This window comes from Heptranchias perlo, chromosome 23 (assembly GCF_035084215.1).
Source record: "Heptranchias perlo isolate sHepPer1 chromosome 23, sHepPer1.hap1, whole genome shotgun sequence".
Classification (NCBI taxonomy): domain Eukaryota; kingdom Metazoa; phylum Chordata; class Chondrichthyes; order Hexanchiformes; family Hexanchidae; genus Heptranchias; species Heptranchias perlo.
The window spans coordinates 49,552,778-49,577,838 of NC_090347.1; the positions used below are offsets into that span (position 1 = coordinate 49,552,778).

The 25,061-nt window shown below is 49.8% G+C and overlaps 1 protein-coding gene across 1 annotated transcript in view; it reads left to right on the forward strand.

The window, feature by feature from the left end:
• LOC137341340 (alpha-2-macroglobulin-like) overlaps positions 1–11,357 on the forward strand; it is a 188,382-nt gene extending 177,025 nt beyond the window's left edge. Inside the window, exon 38 of the mRNA XM_068004464.1 lies at positions 11,223–11,357. Coding sequence (XP_067860565.1) covers positions 11,223–11,238 — 16 coding nt within the window. The 3' untranslated portion in view covers positions 11,239–11,357. The remainder of the gene's footprint in view (positions 1–11,222) is intronic.
• The last annotated feature ends 13,704 nt before the right edge of the window (positions 11,358–25,061 follow it).

Consider the following 25,061-nt stretch of genomic DNA (forward strand, 5'->3'; position numbering starts at 1 on the left):
TCTCTCCCTGTCCACAGAATCCACTCTCACTCCCTCTCTCCCCGTCCACAGAATCCACTCTCACTCCCTCTCTCCCTCTCCACAGAATCCACTCTCACTCCCTCTCACCCCGTCCACAGAATCCACTCTCACTCCCTCTCTCCCTCTCCACAGAATCCACTCTCACTCCCTCTCTCCCTCTCCACAGAATCCACTCTCACTCCCTCTCACCCCGTCCACAGAATCCACTCTCACTCCCTCGCTCCCTCTCCACAGAATCCACTCTCACTCCCTCTCTCCCTGTCCACAGAATCCACTCTCTCTCCCTCTCTCCCCGTCCACAGAATCCACTCTCACTCCCTCTCTCCCCGTCCACAGAATCCACTCTCACTCCCTCTCACCCTGTCCACAGAATCCACTCTCACTCCCTCTCTCCCCGTCCACAGAATCCACTCTCACTCCCTCTCACCCTGTCCACAGAATCCACTCTCACTCCCTCTCACCCTGTCCACAGAATCCACTCTCTCTCCCTCTCTCCCCGTCCACAGAATCCACTCTCTCTCCCTCTCTCCCCATCCACAGAATCCACTCTCACTCCCTCTCTCCCCGTCCACAGAATCCACTCTCACTCCCTCTCACCCTGTCCACAGAATCCACTCTCACTCCCTCTCTCCCCGTCCACAGAATCCACTCTCACTCCCTCTCACCCTGTCCACAGAATCCACTCTCACTCCCTCTCACCCTGTCCACAGAATCCACTCTCACTCCCTCTCTCCCTGTCCACAGAATCCACTCTCACTCCCTCTCTCCCTGTCCACAGAATCCACTCTCACTCCCTCTCTCCCCATCCACAGAATCCACTCTCACTCCCTCTCACCCTGTCCACAGAATCCACTCTCACTCCCTCTCTCCCTGTCCACAGAATCCACTCTCACTCCCTCTCTCCCTGTCCACAGAATCCACTCTCTCTCCCTCTCTCCCTGTCCACAGAATCCACTCTCACTCCCTCTCTCCCTGTCCACAGAATCCACCCTCACTCCCTCTCTCCCTGTCCACAGAATCCACTCTCACTCCCTCTCTCCCCGTCCACAGAATCCACTCTCACTCCCTCTCTCCCCATCCACAGAATCCACTCTCACTCCCTCTCTCCCCGTCCACAGAATCCACTCTCACTCCCTCTCTCCCCATCCACAGAATCCACTCTCACTCCCTCTCTCCCTGTCCACAGAATCCACCCTCACTCCCTCTCTCCCTGTCCACAGAATCCACTCTCACTCCCTCTCTCCCTGTCCACAGAATCCACTCTCACTCCCTCTCTCCCTGTCCACAGAATCCACTCTCACTCCCTCTCTCCCTGTCCACAGAATCCACTCTCACTCCCTCTCTCCCTGTCCACAGAATCCACTCTCACTCCCTCTCTCCCTGTCCACAGAATCCGCTCTCTCTCCCTCTCTCCCCATCCACAGAATCCACTCTCACTCCCTCTCTCCCCATCCACAGAATCCACTCTCACTCCCTCTCTCCCTGTCCACAGAATCCACTCTCACTCCCTCTCTCCCTGTCCACAGAATCCACTCTCACTCCCTCTCTCCCTGTCCACAGAATCCACTCTCACTCCCTCTCTCCCTGTCCACAGAATCCACTCTCACTCCCTCTCTCCCTGTCCACAGAATCCACTCTCACTCCCTCTCTCCCTGTCCACAGAATCCACTCTCACTCCCTCTCTCCCTGTCCACAGAATCCACTCTCACTCCCTCTCTCCCTGTCCACAGAATCCACTCTCACTCCCTCTCTCCCTGTCCACAGAATCCACTCTCACTCCCTCTCTGTCCACAGAATCCACTCTCACTCCCTCTCTCTCTGTCCACAGAATCCACTCTCTCTCCCTCTCTCCCCATCCACAGAATCCACTCTCTCTCCCTCTCTCCCTGTCCACAGAATCCACTCTCACTCCCTCTCTCCCTGTCCACAGAATCCACCCTCACTCCCTCTCTGTCCACAGAATCCACTCTCACTCCCTCTCTCCCTGTCCACAGAATCCACTCTCACTCCCTCTCTACCCGTCCACAGAATCCACCCTCACTCCCTCTCTCCCTGTCCACAGAATCCACTCTCACTCCCTCTCTCCCTGTCCACAGAATCCACTCTCACTCCCTCTCTCCCTGTCCACAGAATCCACCCTCACTCCCTCTCTCCCTGTCCACAGAATCCACTCTCACTCCCTCTCTCCCTGTCCACAGAATCCACTCTCTCTCCCTCTCTCCCTGTCCACAGAATCCACTCTCACTCCCTCTCTCCCTGTCCACAGAATCCACCCTCACTCCCTCTCTCCCTGTCCACAGAATCCACTCTCACTCCCTCTCTCCCTGTCCACAGAATCCACCCTCACTCCCTCTCTCCCTGTCCACAGAATCCACTCTCACTCCCTCTCTCCCTGTCCACAGAATCCACCCTCACTCCCTCTCTCCCTGTCCACAGAATCCACTCTCACTCCCTCTCTCCCTGTCCACAGAATCCACTCTCACTCCCTCTCCCCCTGTCCACAGAATCCACTCTCACTCCCTCTCTCCCTGTCCACAGAATCCACCCTCACTCCCTCTCTCCCTGTCCACAGAATCCACTCTCTCTCCCTCTCTCCCTGTCCCCAGAATCCACCCTCACTCCCTCTCTGTCCACAGAATCCACTCTCACTCCCTCTCTCCCCATCCACAGAATCCACTCTCTCTCCCTCTCTCCCTGTCCACAGAATCCACCCTCACTCCCTCTCTCCCTGTCCCCAGAATCCACCCTCACTCCCTCTCTGTCCACAGAATCCACTCTCACTCCCTCTCTCCCTGTCCACAGAATCCACTCTCACTCCCTCTCTACCCGTCCACAGAATCCACTCTCACTCCCTCTCTACCCGTCCACAGAATCCACTCTCACTCCCTCTCTCTGTCCACAGAATCCACTCTCACTCCCTCTCTCCCAGTCCACAGAATCCACTCTCACTCCCTCTCTGTCCACAGAATCCACTCTCACTCCCTCTCTCCCAGTCCACAGAATCCACTCTCTCTCCCTCTCTACCCGTCCACAGAATCCACTCTCACTCCCTCTCTCTGTCCACAGAATCCACTCTCTCTCCCTCTCTACCCGTCCACAGAATCCACTCTCACTCCCTCTCTCTGTCCACAGAATCCACTCTCACTCCCTCTCTCCCAGTCCACAGAATCCACTCTCACTCCCTCTCTGTCCACAGAATCCACTCTCACTCCCCCTCTCCCAGTCCACAGAATCCACTCTCACTCCCCCTCTCCCAGTCCACAGAATCCACTCTCACTCCCTCTCTCCCTGTCCACAGAATCCACTCTCACTCCCTCTCTCCCTGTCCACAGAATCCACTCTCACTCCCTCTCTCCCTGTCCACAGAATCCACCCTCACTCCCTCTCTCCCCATCCACAGAATCCACTCTCACTCCCTCTTTCCCCGTCCACAGAATCCACTCTCACTCCCTCTCTCCCCGTCCACAGAATCCACTCTCACGCCCTCTCTCCCTGTCCACAGAATCCACTCTCTCTCCCTCTCTCCCTGTCCACAGAATCCACTCTCACTCCCTCTCTCCCTGTCCACAGAATCCACTCTCTCTCCCTCTCTCCCCGTCCACAGAATCCACTCTCACTCCCTCTCTCCCCGTCCACAGAATCCACTCTCACTCCCTCTCTCCCCGTCCACAGAATCCACTCTCACTCCCTCTCTCCCTGTCCACAGAATCCACTCTCACTCCCTCTCTCCCCATCCACAGAATCCACTCTCTCTCCCTCTCTCCCCATCCACAGAATCCACTCTCACTCCCTCTCTCCCTCTCCACAGAATCCACCCTCACTCCCTCTCTCCCTGTCCACAGAATCCACTCTCACTCCCTCTCTCCCTCTCCACAGAATCCACCCTCACTCCCTCTCTCCCTGTCCACAGAATCCACTCTCACTCCCTCTCTCCCCGTCCACAGAATCCACTCTCACTCCCTCTCTCCCTGTCCACAGAATCCACCCTCACTCCCTCTCTCCCTGTCCACAGAATCCACCCTCACTCCCTCTCTCCCTGTCCACAGAATCCACTCTCTCTCCCTCTCTCCCTGTCCACAGAATCCACTCTCACTCCCTCTCTCCCCATCCACAGAATCCACTCTCACTCCCTCTCTCCCTCTCCACAGAATCCACTCTCACTCCCTCTCTCCCCATCCACAGAATCCACTCTCTCTCCCTCTCTCCCCATCCACAGAATCCACTCTCTCTCCCTCTCTCCCTGTCCACAGAATCCACTCTCTCTCCCTCTCTCCCCATCCACAGAATCCACTCTCACTCCCTCTCTCCCTGTCCACAGAATCCACTCTCACTCCCTCTCTCCCTGTCCACAGAATCCACTCTCACTCCCTCTCTCCCCATCCACAGAATCCACTCTCTCTCCCTCTCTCCCCATCCACAGAATCCACTCTCTCTCCCTCTCTCCCTGTCCACAGAATCCACTCTCTCTCCCTCTCTCCCCATCCACAGAATCCACTCTCACTCCCTCTCTCCCTGTCCACAGAATCCACTCTCTCTCCCTCTCTCCCCATCCACAGAATCCACTCTCTCTCCCTCTCTCCCTGTCCACAGAATCCACTCTCACTCCCTCTCTCCCTGTCCACAGAATCCACTCTCTCTCCCTCTCTCCCTGTTCACAGAATCCACTCTCACTCCCTCTCTCCCCGTCCACAGAATCCACTCTCTCTCCCTCTCTCCCTGTCCACAGAATCCACTCTCACTCCCTCTCTCCCTGTCCACAGAATCCACTCTCTCTCCCTCTCTCCCTGTTCACAGAATCCACTCTCACTCCCTCTCTCCCCGTCCACAGAATCCACTCTCTCTCCCTCTCTCCCCATCCACAGAATCCACTCTCTCTCCCTCTCTCCCCATCCACAGAATCCACCCTCACTCCCTCTCTCCCTGTCCACAGAATCCACTCTCTCTCCCTCTCTCCCCATCCACAGAATCCACTCTCTCTCCCTCTCTCCCTGTCCACAGAATCCACTCTCACTCCCTCTCTCCCTGTCCACAGAATCCACTCTCTCTCCCTCTCTCCCTGTTCACAGAATCCACTCTCACTCCCTCTCTCCCTGTCCACAGAATCCACTCTCACTCCCTCTCTCCCCGTCCACAGAATCCACTCTCACTCCCTCTCTCCCTGTCCACAGAATCCACTTTCACTCCCTCTCTCCCCGTCCACAGAATCCACTCTCACTCCCTCTCTCCCTGTCCACAGAATCCACTTTCACTCCCTCTCTCCCTGTCCACAGAATCCACTCTCACTCCCTCTCTCCCCGTCCACAGAATCCACTCTCACTCCCTCTCTCCCTGTCCACAGAATCCACTCTCACTCCCTCTCTCCCTGTCCACAGAATCCACTCTCATTCCCTCTCTCCCTGTCCACAGAATCCACTCTCACTCCCTCTCTCCCTTACCACAGAATCCACTCTCACTCCCTCTTTCCCCGTCCACAGAATCCACTCTCACTCCCTCTCTCCCTGTCCACAGAATCCACTCTCACTCCCTCTCTACCCGTCCGCAGAATCCACTCTCTCTCCCTCTCTCCCCATCCACAGAATCCACTCTCTCTCCCTCTCTCCCTGTCCACAGAATCCACTCTCACTCCCTCTCTCCCTGTCCACAGAATCCACCCTCACTCCCTCTTTCCCCGTCCACAGAATCCACTCTCACTCCCTCTTTCCCCGTCCGCAGAATCCACTCTCACTCCGTCTCTCCCTGTCCACAGAATCCACTCTCACTCCCTCTCTCCCTGTCCACAGAATCCACTCTCACTCCGTCTCTCCCTGTCCACAGAATCCACTCTCACTCCCTCTCTCCCCATCCACAGAAACACTCTCACTCCCTCTCTCCCTGTCCACAGAATCCACTCTCACTCTCTCTCTCCCTGTCCACAGAATCCACTCTCACTCCCTCTCTCCCTGTCCACAGAATCCACTCTCACTCCCTCTCTCCCTGTCCACAGAATCCACTCTCACTCCCTCTCTCCCTGTCCACAGAATCCACTCTCTCTCCCTCTCTCCCTGTCCACAGAATCCACTCTCACTCCCTCTCTGGGGAACAGATAGGCATTTCTGCGGCCGCAAACGTGTCTCCAGGATGGTATGTTGCCTCCCTGGTGCTAGGGTCAAGGATGTCACGGAGCGGCTGCAGGGCATTCTGGAGGGGGAGGGTGAACAGCCATAGTCGTGGTCCATATTGGTACCAACGACATCGGTAAAAAAAGGAAAGAGGTCCTGCAAGGTGAATTTATGGAGTTAGGAGATTAATTAAAAAGCAGGACTTCAAAGGTAGTGATCTCAGGATTACTACCAGTGCCACGTGCTAGTGAGTATAGGAACAGGAGAATAGACAGGATGAATGCGTGGCTGCAGGGATGGTGTAGGAGGGAGGGATTTAGATTCCTGGGACATTGGGACCGATTCTGGAGAAGGTGGGACCTGTACAAGCGGGACGGGTTACACCCGAGCAGGACCGGGACCAATGTCCTCGCGGGGGTGTTTGCTCGTGCTGTTGGGGAAGGTTTAAACTGGAGTGGCAGGGGGATGGGAACCTGAGCGGGGAGTCAGAAGGGAATAAAATTGAGAGCAGCAAGAGAGGGGAAGACCCAGGGGAAATCTACAATACAAATAGTACAAACAGTTGTTCAAGAACAAGTGAAAGGGAAAAGCGTAGAGCAGCGGAAAGAAAGTGTACTTTAGGCACGACAGATTAAATGAAAACTGGAAGGCGTAAGGCGATTAACCCAGCATCAAAGCTGTGGCAGGGGGTTGGGAACCTGAGCAGGGAGACAGAGGAAAGCGTGTCAGGAAGGGACAGAAGGTATGGAGTAAAAGGTAAAGTTTTAAAAAAGGAAAAAGCAGGAACTAAGTGTCACAAAACAGATTTGAAAGTTCTTTATCTGAATGCATGTAGCATTCGTCACAAAATGGACGAGTTAACGGCACAAATAACTACGTATGGGTATGATCTTGTGGCCATTACAGAAACATGGCTGCAGGGTGACAACGACTGGGAATTAAATATGCCAGGGTATTTAACAATCAGGAAGGACAGGCAGGAAGGAAGGGGAGGTGGGGTGGCTATGTTAATAAGGGAAGGAATCACTGTAATACAGAGAAAAGATATTGGGACAAAGGATCAGGATAATGAAACAGTTTGGGTAGAGATAAGGAATAATAAGGGGCAAAATACACTCGTGGGCGTAGTATATAGGCCTCCTAATAGTTGCAACTCTGCTGGAAGAAGTATTAATCAGGAAATAGTCGGGGCATGTAATAAGGGAACAGCTATAATTATGGGGGATTTTAACTATCATATTAACTGGACAAATCAAATTGGGCAGGGTAGCCTTGAGGAAGAGTTTATTGAGTGTATTAGGGATGGATTTCTTGAGTAGTATATAACTGAACCTACAAGGGGGCAGGCAACCTTGGACCTGGTCCTGTGTAATGAGCCAGGATTAATTAATAATGTCCCAGTTAAGGATCCCCTTGGAATGAGTGACCATAACATGGTTACATTCCATATCCAATTAGAGGGTGAGAAGGTTGGTTCTCAAACAAGCGTACTGAGCTTGAATAAAGGAGACTATGATGGTATGAGAGCAGAATTGATTAAAGTGGACTGGGAAAATAGATAAAAGGCTAAGACGGTACATGAGCAGTGGTGTTCATTTAAGGAGTTATTTTACAACGTTCAAAAAATATATATTCCACTGAGGAAAAAAGGGTGTAAAAGAAATGACAGCCACCCGTGGCTAAGTAAAGAAATTAAGGATAGTATCCGACTAAAAACAAGACATATAAGGTAGCCAAACTTAGTGGGAGGATAGAAGATTGGGAAGTCTTCAAAAACAGCAAAAAGTAACGAAAGGATTGATTAAGAAAGGGAAGATAGATTATGAAAATAAATTAGCAAAAAATATAAAAACAGATAGCAAGAGTTTCTACAGTTATATAAAAAGAAAAAGGGTGGCTAAGGCAAACGTAGGTCCCTTAGAGGAAATTAATAGTGGGAAACATGGAGATGGCAAAAATGCTGAACAAATATTTTGTTTCAGTCTGAACGGTAGAGGACACTAAGAATATCCCAACACTGGACAAACAGGGGGCTCTAGGGGGGGAGGAGCTAAATACGATTAAAATCACTAAGGAATTGGTACTCAGTAAATTAATGGGACTCAAGGCGGATAAATCCCCTGGACCTGATGGCTTACATCCTAGGGTCTTGAGGGAAGTGGCAGTAGGGATTGTGGATGCTTTGGTAATAATTTTCCAAAATTCTCTGGACTTGGCAAAGGTCCCGGCAGATTGGAAAACTGCCAATGTAACACCGTTATTTAAAAAGGGTAGTAGGCAGAAGGCTGGAAATTATAGACCAGTTAGCTTAACATCTGTGGTGGTTAAAATTTTGGAGTCTATTATTAAGGAGACAGTAGCAGAACATTTGGATAAACATAATTTAATAGGACAAAGTCAGCATGGCTTTATGAAGGGGAAGTCATGTCTGACACATTTGCTTGAGTTCTTTGAGGATATAACGTATAGGGGGATAAAGTGGACGTATTGTATTTGGACTTCCAGAAGGCATTCGACAAGGTGCCACATAAAAGATTATTGCTCAAGATAAAGAATCACTGGATTGGGGGTAATATTCTGGCATGGGTGGAGGATTGGTTATCTAATAGGAAGCAGGGAGTTGGGATAAATGGTTCATTCTCGGACTGGCAACCAGTAACCAGTGGTGTTCCACAGGGGTCGGTGCTGGGTCCCCAACTCTTTACAATCTATATTAACGATTTGGAGGAGGGGACCGAGTGTAACATATCAAAGTTTGCAGATGATACAAAGATGGGAGGGAAAGTAGAGAGTGAGGAGGACACAAAAAACCTACAAGGGGATATAGACAGGCTGGGTGAGTGGGCTGAGATTTGGCAGATGCAATACAATATTGGAAAATGTGAGGTTATGCACTATGGCAGGAAAAATCGGAGAGCAAGTTATTATCTTAATGGCGAGCAACTGGAAAGTACTGCAGTACAAAGGGATCTGGGGGTCCTAGTGCAAGAAAATCAAAAAGTTGGTATGCAGGTGCAGCAGGTGATCAAGAAAGCCAACGGAATGTTGGCTTTTATTGCTAGGGGGATAGAATATAAAAACAGGGAGGTATTGCTGCAGTTATATAAGGTATTGGTGAGACCGCACCTGGAATACTGCATACAGTTTTGGTCTCCATACAAAGAAGGTTCACTCGGTTAATCCCGGGGATGAGGGGGCGGACATATGAGGAGAGGTTGAGTAGATTGGGACTCTACTCATTGGAGTTCAGAAGAATGAGAGGCGATCTTATTGAAACATATAAGATTGTGAAGGGTCTTGATCGGGTGGATGCGGTAAGGATGTTCCCAATGATGGGTGAAACTAGAACTAGGGGGCATAATCTTAGAATAAGGGGCTGCTCTTTCAAAACTGAGATGAGGAGAAACTTCTTCACTGAGGGTAGCAGGTCTGTGAAATTTGCTGCCCCAGGAAGCTGTGGAAGCTACATCATTAGATAAATTTAAAACAGAAATCGACAGTTTCCTCGGAGTAAAGGGAATTAGGGGTTACGGGGAGCGGGCAGGAAATTGGACATGAATTTAGATTTGAGGTTAGGATCAGATCAGCCATGATCTTATTGAATGGCGGAGCAGGCTCGAGGGGCCGATTGGCCTACTCCTGCTCCTATTTCTTATGTTCTTATGTTCTTATGTTCTCCCCGTCCACAGAATCCACTCTCACTCCCTCTCTCCCCGTCCACAGAAACACTCTCACTCCCTCTCTCCCTGTCCACAGAATCCACCCTCACTCCCTCTCTCCCCATCCACAGAATCCACTCTCACTCCCTCTCTCCCCGTCCACAGAATCCACTCTCACTCCCTCTCTCCCCGTCCACAGAATCCACTCTCACTCCCTCTCTCCCTGTCCACAGAATCCACTCTCACTCCCTCTCTCCCCGTCCACAGAATCCACTCTCACTCCCTCTCTCCCTGTCCACAGAATCCACTCTCACTCCCTCTCTCCCCGTCCACAGAATCCACTCTCACTCCCTCTCTCCCCATCCACAGAATCCACTCTCACTCCCTCTCTCCCCGTCCACAGAATCCACTCTCACTCCCTCTCTCCCCATCCACAGAATCCACTCTCACTCCCTCTCTCCCCGTCCACAGAATCCACTCTCACTCCCTCTCTCCCCATCCACAGAATCCACCCTCACTCCCTCTCTCCCCATCCACAGAATCCACTCTCACTCCCTCTCTCCCTGTCCACAGAATCCACTCTCACTCCCTCTCTCCCCATCCACAGAATCCACTCTCACTCCCTCTCTCCCCGTCCACAGAATCCACTCTCACTCCCTCTCTCCCCGTCCACAGAATCCACTCTCACTCCCTCTCTCCCCGTCCACAGAATCCACTCTCATTCCCTCTCTCCCTGTCTCTCCCTCTACCTCTCTCTCCTCTGTATCTCTTTTTGTCTCTGTCTCTCTGTCTCGACCTTTCTCTCGTGTTCTCTCTCTCCGTCTCACTCACTCCCTTTCTCCCTTTCTCTCGCGTTCTCTCTCTCCATCTCACTCACTCCCTTTCTCCCTTTGTCTCTCAATCTCTCTCTCTCTCTCCCTCTCTCTCTTGTTCTTTCTCTTCCTGCGTGTATGTCTCCCTGTGTCTCTCTGTCTGCCCCTCTCTCTGTCTCTGTCCTTCTCTCCCTTTGTCTCTCACTGTCTATCGCGCTCTCTGTCTCTCACTCTTTCTCTCTCGCTCTGTCTCTCTCCATCTCTGTCTCTCGGTCTCTGTCTCTCCCTGATTCCCTTAATACTCTTTAATCTTCTCGATTAATATGCTGTGAGCTACTTTGTCCTGAAGTCCATGTATTCAACATCCATTGCATTCTCAATCTACTTTCTGTTGGTTTCTCCTCAAATTAATCCGTAGAGTTTGGTCACACACGATCAGTGCTTCTGAAATCTGGACAGGCTCCTTCTAACTTGTCTCATTATCTGGGAAGGTGGTCATTTCATCCACAATTAAAGACTAAAATTTTCCCTGTTTATTCATAGGAACAGGAGGAGGCCATTCAGCCCATCCTGTGTAACTGTTCCCCTCAGCTCAGATTCCGTGTTTTATTGTGTGGTGTTTTTTTCCACAGAGAACTATCCCTCTGAGAGACCGCCGGCAACAGAGTCCTGGGGGTCGAGGGCGATCAGATTCTCCACCCTGGACCAGGCCCGAGATTAATGTCTGATCTGTAACCGAGTCTCACAATAAACGTGTTGATCGATGAGTCTCGTGCCTCTGCCTCACTCTCTCTCTCACACAGGCACACACACAGGCACACTCACACACATAATCACAAACATACTCAGACATACTGACAGACATACTCACAACCCCACTCACAGACCCACTCACAGACCCACTCACTGCCACAATCACAGCACAGAGACACACACAGACACAATCACAGACACACTCATAGAGACACTCACAGATGACAGGCACACTCACAGACACAATCACAGACGCACGAACAGACAACAGACACACACACACACACACACTCACAGAAAACAGACACACACAGACACTCTCAGACGCACTCTCAGACGCACTCTCAGACGCACCCTCAGACACACCCTCAGACACACCCACAGACACACCCACAGACACACCCACAGACACACCCACAGAGACACCCACAGAGACACCCACAGAGACACCCACAGAGACACCCACAGAGACACCCACAGAGACACCCACAGAGACACCCACAGAGACACCCACAGAGACACCCACAGAGACACCCACAGAGACACCCACAGACACACCCACAGAGACACCCACAGACACACCCACAGAGACACCCACAGAGACACCCACAGACACACCCACAGACACACCCACAGACACACCCACAGACACACCCACAGACACAACCACAGACACACCCACAGACACACCCACAGACACAACCACAGACACAACCACAGACACAACCACAGACACAACCACAGACACAACCACAGACACAACCACAGACACAACCACAGACACACTAACAGACACAACCACAGACACAACAACAGACACACTCACAGACACACTCACAGACACACTAACAGACACACTCACAGACACACTAACAGACACACTCACAGACACACTCACAGACACACGAACAGACACACTAACAGACACACGAACAGACACACTAACAGACAAACTCACAGAGACCCTCACAACACAATCACAGACACAATCACAGACACACTCACAGACACACTCACAGACACACTCACAGACACACTCACAGACACACTCACAGACACACTCACAGACACACTCACAGACACACTCACAGACACACGAACAGACACACGAACAGACACACGAACAGACACACGAACAGACACACGAACAGACACACGAACAGACACACTAACAGACACACGAACAGACACACGAACAGACACACGAACAGACACACTAACAGACACACGAACAGACACACGAACAGACAAACTCACAGAGACCCTCACAACACAATCACAGACACAATCACAGACACACTCACAGACACACTCACAGACACACTCACAGACACACTCACAGACACACTCACAGACACACTCACAGACACACTCACAGACACACGAACAGACACACGAACAGACACACTCACAGACACACGAACAGACACACTCACAGACACACTCACAGACACACGAACAGACACACGAACAGACACACGAACAGACACACGAACAGACACACGAACAGACACACGAACAGACACACGAACAGACACACGAACAGACACACTCACAGACACACTCACAGACACACTCACAGACACACACACAGACACACTCACAGACACACACACAGACACACACACAGAGACCCTCACAACACAATAACAGACACACTAACAGACACACTCACAGACACACTAACAGACACACTCACAGAGACCCTCACAACACAATCACAGACACACTCACAGACACACTCACAGACACACTCACAGACACACTCACAGACACACGAACAGACACACGAACAGACACACGAACAGACACACGAACAGACACACGAACAGACACACGAACAGACACTCTCACAGACACTCTCACAGAGACCCTCACAACACAATAACAGACACACTAACAGACACACTCACAGACACACTCACAGACACACTCACAGACACACTCACAACACACTAACAGACACACTAACAGACACACTAACAGACACATTAACAGACACACTAACAGACACACTCACAGACACACTCACAGACACACTCACAGACACACTCACAGACACACACACAGACACACTCACAGACACACACACAGAGACCCTCACAACACAATCAGAGACACACTAACAGACACACTAACAGACACACTAACAGACACACTAACAGACACACTCACAGACACACTCACAGACACACACACAGACACACACACAGACACACTCACAGACACACACACAGACACACACACAGAGACCCTCACAACACAATCACAGACACACTAACAGACACACTAACAGACACACACACAGAGACACGAACAGACACACTCACAGCCATACTCACAGCCATACTCACAGACACAATCACAGACAACAGAGACACTCAGACACAAACCCAGACACAAACCCAGACACAAACCCAGACACAAACCCAGACACAAACCCAGACACAAACCGAGACACAAACCCAGACACACTCACAGACACACTCACAGACACACTCACAGACACACTCACAGACACACTCACAGACACACTCACAGACACACTCACAGACACACTCACAGACACACTCACAGACACACTAACAGAGGCACAGACACACTAACAGACACACTCACAGACGACAGAGACACTCACGGAGACACTCACTCACAGACACACTCACAGACACACTCACAGACACACTCAGAGAGACACTCACAGAGACACTCACAGAGACACTCACAGAGACAATAACAGACACACTCACAGTCATACTCACAACCACACTCACAGACACACTCAGAGAAACTAACAGACACACTCACAGACACAATCAAAGACACACAGACACATTCACAGACAACAGAGACACTCACAGACACAATCACAGACGCACTAACAGACACACGAACAGGCACACTCACAGACACACTCACAGAGACATTAACAAACACAATCACAGAGTCACTCACAGATACACTAACAGACAAACTAACATACACACTCCCAGACACACTCACAGACAACAGAGACACTCAGAGACACAATGACAGACGCACTCACAGACACAATCACAGACACACTCACAGACAACAGAGACACTCAGACACAATCCCAGACACAATCCCAGACACAATCCCAGACACAATCCCAGACACACTCACAGGCACACTCATATACACACTCACAGAGACACAGACACACTCACAGAGACACTCACAGAGTCACTCACAGAGTCACTCACAGACACACTCACAGACACAATCACAGACACAATCACAGACACACTCGCAGACAACAGAGACACTCACAGACACACTCACAGACACACTCACTCAAAGACACACTCAGAGGGACACTCACAGAGACACTCACAGAGACAATAACAGACACACTCACAGACACACTCACATACAACAGAGACACTCACAGACACAATGACAGACGCACTCACAGACGCACTCACAGACACACTCACAGACACACTCACAGACACTCACAGAGACACTCACAGACACACTCACAGACAACAGTGACACTCACAGACACAATACAGACGCACTCACAGACACACTCACAGATACACTCAAAGAAAACAGACACAATGACAGACACAATGACAGACACAATGACAGACACACTCACAGACACACTCACAGACACACTCACAGACACACTCACAGACACACTCACAGACACACTCACAGACAACAGAGACACTCACAGACACAATCACAGACACACTCATAGAAACACTCACAGACACACTCACAGAGACACTCACAGAGACACTCACAGACACACTCACAGACACACTAACAGACACATTCACAGACAGCAGAGACACTCACAGACACAATGACAGACGCACTCACAGACACAATCACAGACACAATCACAGACACACTCACAGAGACACTCAGAGACACTCACAGACACACTCACAGACACACTAACAGACACATTCACAGACAACAGAGACACTCACAGACACAATGACAGACGCACTCACAGACACACTCACAGACACACTCACAGACACAATCACAGACAACAGAGACACTCACAGAGACACTCACAGACACACTCACAGATACACTAACAGACACACTCACAGACACACTGACAGACACACTAACAGACACACTAACAGACACACTAGCAGACACACTCACAATCACAGACACAATCACAGACACACAGACACACTCACAGACACTCACAGAGACACTCACAGAGACACTCAAAGCCACACTCACAGAGACACTCACAGACACACTCACAGACACACTCACAGACACACTAACAGACACACTCACAGTCACACTCACAGAGACACTCACAGGCACGATCACAGACACACTCACAGACAACAGAGACACTCAGACACAATCCCAGACACAATCCCAGACACACTCACAGACACACTCACAGACACACTAACAGAGACACAGACACACTCACAGAAACACGAACAGACACACTCACAGACGAAAGAGACACTCATAGAGACACTCACAGAGACACTCACAGAGTCACTCACAGAGTCACTCACAGACACAATCACAAACACACTCACAGCCACACACACAGACACACTCACAGAGACACTAACAGACACACTCACAGACACAATCAGAGACACACAGACACACTCACAGACAACAGAGACACTCACAGACACAATCACAGACACACTCAGTCACACTAAAAGCCACACTCACAGCTACACACACAGAAACACTCACAGACCCACTCACAGACCCACTCACAGACACACTCACAGACACACTCACAGACACACTCACAGACACAATCACAGACACACTCACAGACACAATCACAGACACAATCACAGCTACACTCACAGAAACACTCACAGACCCACTCACAGACACACTCACAGACACATTCACAGACACACTCACAGACCCACTCACAGACACATTCACAGACACACTCACAGACACAATCACAGACACAATCACAGACACAATCACAGACACACTCACAGACACAATCAAAGACACAATCACAGCTACACTCACAGAAACACTCACAGACCCATTCACAGACCCACTCACAGACCCACTCACAGACCCACTCACAGACCCACTCACAGACACACTCACAGACACATTCACAGACACACTCACAGACACAATCAGAGACACACTCACAGACACAATCACAGACACAATCACAGACACAATCACAGAAACACTCACAGAAACACTCACAGACGCTCTCACAGACGCTCTCGCAGACACACTCACAGCCACACACACAGACACACTCACAGAGACACTCACAGAGACACTCACAGAGACACTAACAGAGACACTCACAGAGACACTCACAGAGACACTCACAGAGACACTCACAGAGGCACTCACAGAGAAACTCACAGACACAATCACAGACACACTCACTCACAGACACACTCAGAGAGACATTCACAGAGACACTCACAGAAACAATCACAGACACACTCACTCACAGACACACTCAGAGAGACATTCACAGACACACTCACAGACACACTCACAACCACAATCACAACCACACTCACAGACACACTCACAGAGACACTAACAGATACACTCACAGACACAATCACAGACACACAGACACATTCACAGACAACAGAGACACTCACAGACACAATCACAGACACAATCACAGACGCACTAACAGACGCACTCACAGAGACACTAACAGATACAATGACAGACGCACTCACAGACACACTCACAGACACACTCACAGACACACTCACAGACACATGCAGAGAGACATAACAGACACACTCACAGACACACTCACAGTCACACTCACAGACACAATCACAGACACACAGACACACTCACAGACAACAGATACACTCACAGACACACTCACAGACACACTCACAGACACACTAACAGACACACTAACAGACACACTCACAGACACACTTACAGACACACGCAGAGAGACACTAACAGACACACTCACAGGAACACTCACAGAGGCACTCACATGCACAATCACAGACACACTAACAGACACACTAACAGAGACACAGACACACTCACAGACACACTCACAGACACACTCACAGACACACTCACAGATGACAGAGACACTCACGGAGACACTCATAGAGACACTCATAGAGACACTAACAGAGACACTCACAGAGACACTCACAGACACACTCACAGACACACTCACAGACACACTCAGAGAGACATTCACAGAGACACTCACAGACACACTCACAGAGACACTCACTGACACACTCACAGACACACTCACAGAGGCACGAACAGACACACTCACAGATACACTCACAACCATACTCAGACACACTCACAGAGACACTAACAGATACACTCACAGATACACTCACAGACACACTCACAGACACACTCACAGACACACTCACAGAGACACTCACAGACACACTCACAGACACACTCACAGACAACAGAGACACTCACAGACACAATGACAGACGCACTCACAGACACACTCACAGACACACTAACAGACACATTCACAGACAACAGAGACACTCACAGACACAATGACAGACGCACTCACAGACACACTCACAGACACACTCACAGACACAATCACAGACAGCAGAGACACTCAGACACACTCACAGAGACACTCACAGACACACTCACAGATACACTAACAGACACACTCACAGAGACACTAACAGACACACTGACAGACACACTGACAGACACACTGACAGACACACTCACAGACACACTCACAGACACACTCACAGAGACACTCACAGACACACTCACAGACAACAGAGACACTCACAGACACAATGACAGACGCACTCACAGACACACTCACAGACACACTCACAGACACACTCAGACAACAGAGACACTCACAGACACAATGACAGACGCACTCACAGACACACTCACAGACACAATCACAGACAACAGAGACACTCTCAGACACACTCACAGATACACTAACAGACACACTCACAGAGACACTAACAGACACACTGATAGACACACTGACAGACACACTAACAGACACACTAACAGACACACTAGCAGACACACTAACAGACACACTAACAGACACACGAGCAGACACACTCACAATCACAGACACAATCACAGACACACTCACAGACACTCACAGAGACACTTACAGAGACACTCACAGAGACACTCACAGAGACACTCAAAGCCACACTCACAGAGACACTCACAGAGACACTCACAGAGACACGAACAGACACTCTAACAGACACCCTAACAGACACACTCACAGACACACTAACAGACACACGCACAGTCACACTCACAGAGACACTCACAGAGACACTCACAGGCACGATCACAGACACACTCACAGACAACAGAGACACTCAGACACATTCCCAGACACACTCCCAGACACACTCACAGACACACTCACAGACAACAGAGACACTCACAGGGGCACTCACAGACACCCTCACAGAGACACTAACAGACACACTCACAGACACAATCAGAGACACACAGACACACTCACAGACAACAGAGACACTCACAGACACACTCACAGACACACTCACAGCCACACACACAGACACACTCACAGAGACACTAACAGACACACTCACAGACACAATCAGAGACAAACAGACACACTCACAGACAACAGAGACACTCACAGACACACTCACAGACACACTCACAGACACACTCACAGACACACTCACAGACACACTCACAGACACACTCACAGACACAGTCACAGACAACAGAGACACTCAGACACAATCCCAGACAACAGAGACACTAAGACACAATCCCAGACACACTCACAGGCACACTCACAGACACACTCACAGACAACAGAGACACACAGACACAATCCCAGACACAATCCCAGACGCAATGCCAGACACACTCACAGACACACTCACAGACACACTCACAAACACACTCACAGACACAATCCCAGACACAATCCCAGACACAATCCCAGACACAATCCCAGAGACACTCACAGACACACTCACAGACACACTCACAGACACACTCACAGACACACTCACAGACACACTCACAGACAACAGAGACACTCAGACACAATCCCAGACACACTCACAGACACACTCACAGACAACAGAGACACACAGACACAATCCCAGACACACTCACAGACACACTCACAGACACACTCACAGGCACACTCACAGGCACACTCACAGACACACTCACAGACACACTCACAGACAACAGAGACACTCAGACACAATCCCAGACACAATCCCAGACACAATCCCAGACACACTCACAGACACACTCACAGACACACTCACAGACACACTCACAGACACACTCACAGACACACTCACAGACACACTCACAGACACACTCACAGACAACAGACACACTCACAGTCACACTCACAGCCACACTCACAGACACACTAACAGAGACACTCACAGAGACACTCACAGAGACACTCACAGACACACTCACGGACACAATCACAGAAACACTCACAGACAACAGAGACACTCAGACACAATCCCAGACACAATACCAGACACACTCACAGACACACTCACAGACACAGTCACAGACACACTCACAGACACACTCACAAACACACTCACAAACACACTCACAAACACACTCACATACACAATCCCAGACACACTCACAGACACACTCACAGACACACTCACAGACACACTCACAGACACACTCACAGACACACTCACAGACACACTCACAGACAACAGAGATACTCAGACACAATCCCAGACACAATCCCAGACACAATCCCAGACACAATCCCAGACACAATCCCAGACACACTCACAGACACACTCACAGACACTCACAGAGACACTCACAGAGACACTCACAGACACACTAACAGACATACTAACAGACACACTCACATGCACAATCACAGACACACTAACAGACACACTAACAGAGACACAGACACACTCACAGAGACACTCACAGACACACTCACAGATGACAGAGACACTCACAGAAACACTCACAGACACACTCACAGACACACTCACAGACCCACTCACAGACCCACTCACAGACACACTCACAGACACACTCACAGACACACTCACAGACACAATCACAGACACACTCACAGACACAATCACAGACACAATCACAGCTACACTCACAGAAACACTCACAGACCCACTCACAGACACACTCACAGACACATTCACAGACACACTCACAGACCCACTCACAGACACATTCACAGACACACTCACAGACACAATCACAGACACAATCACAGACACAATCACAGACACACTCACAGACACAATCAAAGACACAATCACAGCTACACTCACAGAAACACTCACAGACCCATTCACAGACCCACTCACAGACCCACTCACAGACCCACTCACAGACACACTCACAGACACATTCACAGACACACTCACAGACACAATCAGAGACACACTCACAGACACAATCACAGACACAATCACAGACACAATCACAGAAACACTCACAGAAACACTCACAGACGCTCTCACAGACGCTCTCGCAGACACACTCACAGCCACACACACAGACACACTCACAGAGACACTCACAGAGACACTCACAGAGACACTAACAGAGACACTCACAGAGACACTCACAGAGACACTCACAGAGACACTCACAGAGGCACTCACAGAGAAACTCACAGACACAATCACAGACACACTCACTCACAGACACACTCAGAGAGACATTCACAGAGACACTCACAGAAACAATCACAGACACACTCACTCACAGACACACTCAGAGAGACATTCACAGACACACTCACAGACACACTCACAACCACAATCACAACCACACTCACAGACACACTCACAGAGACACTAACAGATACACTCACAGACACAATCACAGACACACAGACACATTCACAGACAACAGAGACACTCACAGACACAATCACAGACACAATCACAGACGCACTAACAGACGCACTCACAGAGACACTAACAGATACAATGACAGACGCACTCACAGACACACTCACAGACACACTCACAGACACACTCACAGACACACGCAGAGAGACATAACAGACACACTCACAGACACACTCACAGTCACACTCACAGACACAATCACAGACACACAGACACACTCACAGACAACAGATACACTCACAGACACACTCACAGACACACTCACAGACACACTAACAGACACACTAACAGACACACTCACAGACACACTTACAGACACACGCAGAGAGACACTAACAGACACACTCACAGGAACACTCACAGAGGCACTCACATGCACAATCACAGACACACTAACAGACACACTAACAGAGACACAGACACACTCACAGACACACTCACAGACACACTCACAGACACACTCACAGATGACAGAGACACTCACGGAGACACTCATAGAGACACTCATAGAGACACTAACAGAGACACTCACAGAGACACTCACAGACACACTCACAGACACACTCACAGACACACTCAGAGAGACATTCACAGAGACACTCACAGACACACTCACAGAGACACTCACTGACACACTCACAGACACACTCACAGAGGCACGAACAGACACACTCACAGATACACTCACAACCATACTCAGACACACTCACAGAGACACTAACAGATACACTCACAGATACACTCACAGACACACTCACAGACACACTCACAGACACACTCACAGAGACACTCACAGACACACTCACAGACACACTCACAGACAACAGAGACACTCACAGACACAATGACAGACGCACTCACAGACACACTCACAGACACACTAACAGACACATTCACAGACAACAGAGACACTCACAGACACAATGACAGACGCACTCACAGACACACTCACAGACACACTCACAGACACAATCACAGACAGCAGAGACACTCAGACACACTCACAGAGACACTCACAGACACACTCACAGATACACTAACAGACACACTCACAGAGACACTAACAGACACACTGACAGACACACTGACAGACACACTGACAGACACACTCACAGACACACTCACAGACACACTCACAGAGACACTCACAGACACACTCACAGACAACAGAGACACTCACAGACACAATGACAGACGCACTCACAGACACACTCACAGACACACTCACAGACACACTCAGACAACAGAGACACTCACAGACACAATGACAGACGCACTCACAGACACACTCACAGACACAATCACAGACAACAGAGACACTCTCAGACACACTCACAGATACACTAACAGACACACTCACAGAGACACTAACAGACACACTGATAGACACACTGACAGACACACTAACAGACACACTAACAGACACACTAGCAGACACACTAACAGACACACTAACAGACACACGAGCAGACACACTCACAATCACAGACACAATCACAGACACACTCACAGACACTCACAGAGACACTTACAGAGACACTCACAGAGACACTCACAGAGACACTCAAAGCCACACTCACAGAGACACTCACAGAGACACTCACAGAGACACGAACAGACACTCTAACAGACACCCTAACAGACACACTCACAGACACACTAACAGACACACGCACAGTCACACTCACAGAGACACTCACAGAGACACTCACAGGCACGATCACAGACACACTCACAGACAACAGAGACACTCAGACACATTCCCAGACACACTCCCAGACACACTCACAGACACACTCACAGACAACAGAGACACTCACAGGGGCACTCACAGACACCCTCACAGAGACACTAACAGACACACTCACAGACACAATCAGAGACACACAGACACACTCACAGACAACAGAGACACTCACAGACACACTCACAGACACACTCACAGCCACACACACAGACACACTCACAGAGACACTAACAGACACACTCACAGACACAATCAGAGACAAACAGACACACTCACAGACAACAGAGACACTCACAGACACACTCACAGACACACTCACAGACACACTCACAGACACACTCACAGACACACTCACAGACACACTCACAGACACAGTCACAGACAACAGAGACACTCAGACACAATCCCAGACAACAGAGACACTAAGACACAATCCCAGACACACTCACAGGCACACTCACAGACACACTCACAGACAACAGAGACACACAGACACAATCCCAGACACAATCCCAGACGCAATGCCAGACACACTCACAGACACACTCACAGACACACTCACAAACACACTCACAGACACAATCCCAGACACAATCCCAGACACAATCCCAGACACAATCCCAGAGACACTCACAGACACACTCACAGACACACTCACAGACACACTCACAGACACACTCACAGACACACTCACAGACAACAGAGACACTCAGACACAATCCCAGACACACTCACAGACACACTCACAGACAACAGAGACACACAGACACAATCCCAGACACACTCACAGACACACTCACAGACACACTCACAGGCACACTCACAGGCACACTCACAGACACACTCACAGACACACTCACAGACACACTCACAGACAACAGAGACACTCAGACACAATCCCAGACACAATCCCAGACACAATCCCAGACACACTCACAGACACACTCACAGACACACTCACAGACACACTCACAGACACACTCACAGACACACTCACAGACACACTCACAGACACACTCACAGACACACTCACAGACACACTCACAGACAACAGACACACTCACAGTCACACTCACAGCCACACTCACAGACACACTAACAGAGACACTCACAGAGACACTCACAGAGACACTCACAGACACACTCACGGACACAATCACAGAAACACTCACAGACAACAGAGACACTCAGACACAATCCCAGACACAATACCAGACACACTCACAGACACACTCACAGACACAGTCACAGACACACTCACAGACACACTCACAAACACACTCACAAACACACTCACAAACACACTCACATACACAATCCCAGACACACTCACAGACACACTCACAGACACACTCACAGACACACTCACAGACACACTCACAGACACACTCACAGACACACTCACAGACAACAGAGATACTCAGACACAATCCCAGACACAATCCCAGACACAATCCCAGACACACTCACAGACACACTCACAGACACTCACAGAGACACTCACAGAGACACTCACAGACACACTGACAGACACACACACAGACACACTAACAGACATACTAACAGACACACTCACATGCACAATCACAGACACACTAACAGACACACTAACAGAGACACAGACACACTCACAGAGACACTCACAGACACACTCACAGATGACAGAGACACTCACAGAAACACTCACAGACACACTCACAGACACACTCACAGACACACTCACAGACACACTCACAGACAACAGACACTCTCACATACACACTCACAGACAAACGCAGAGAGACACTAACAGACACAATCACAGACACAATCACAGACGACAGAGACACTCACAGACACACTCACAGACACACTCACAGACACACTCACAGACACACTCACAGACACACTCACAGACACACGAACAGACACACGAACAGACACACGAACAGACACACGAACAGACACACGAACAGATACACGAACAGACACACTCACAGAGGCACTAACAGACACACAGACTACAGAAACACTCACAGACACAATCACAG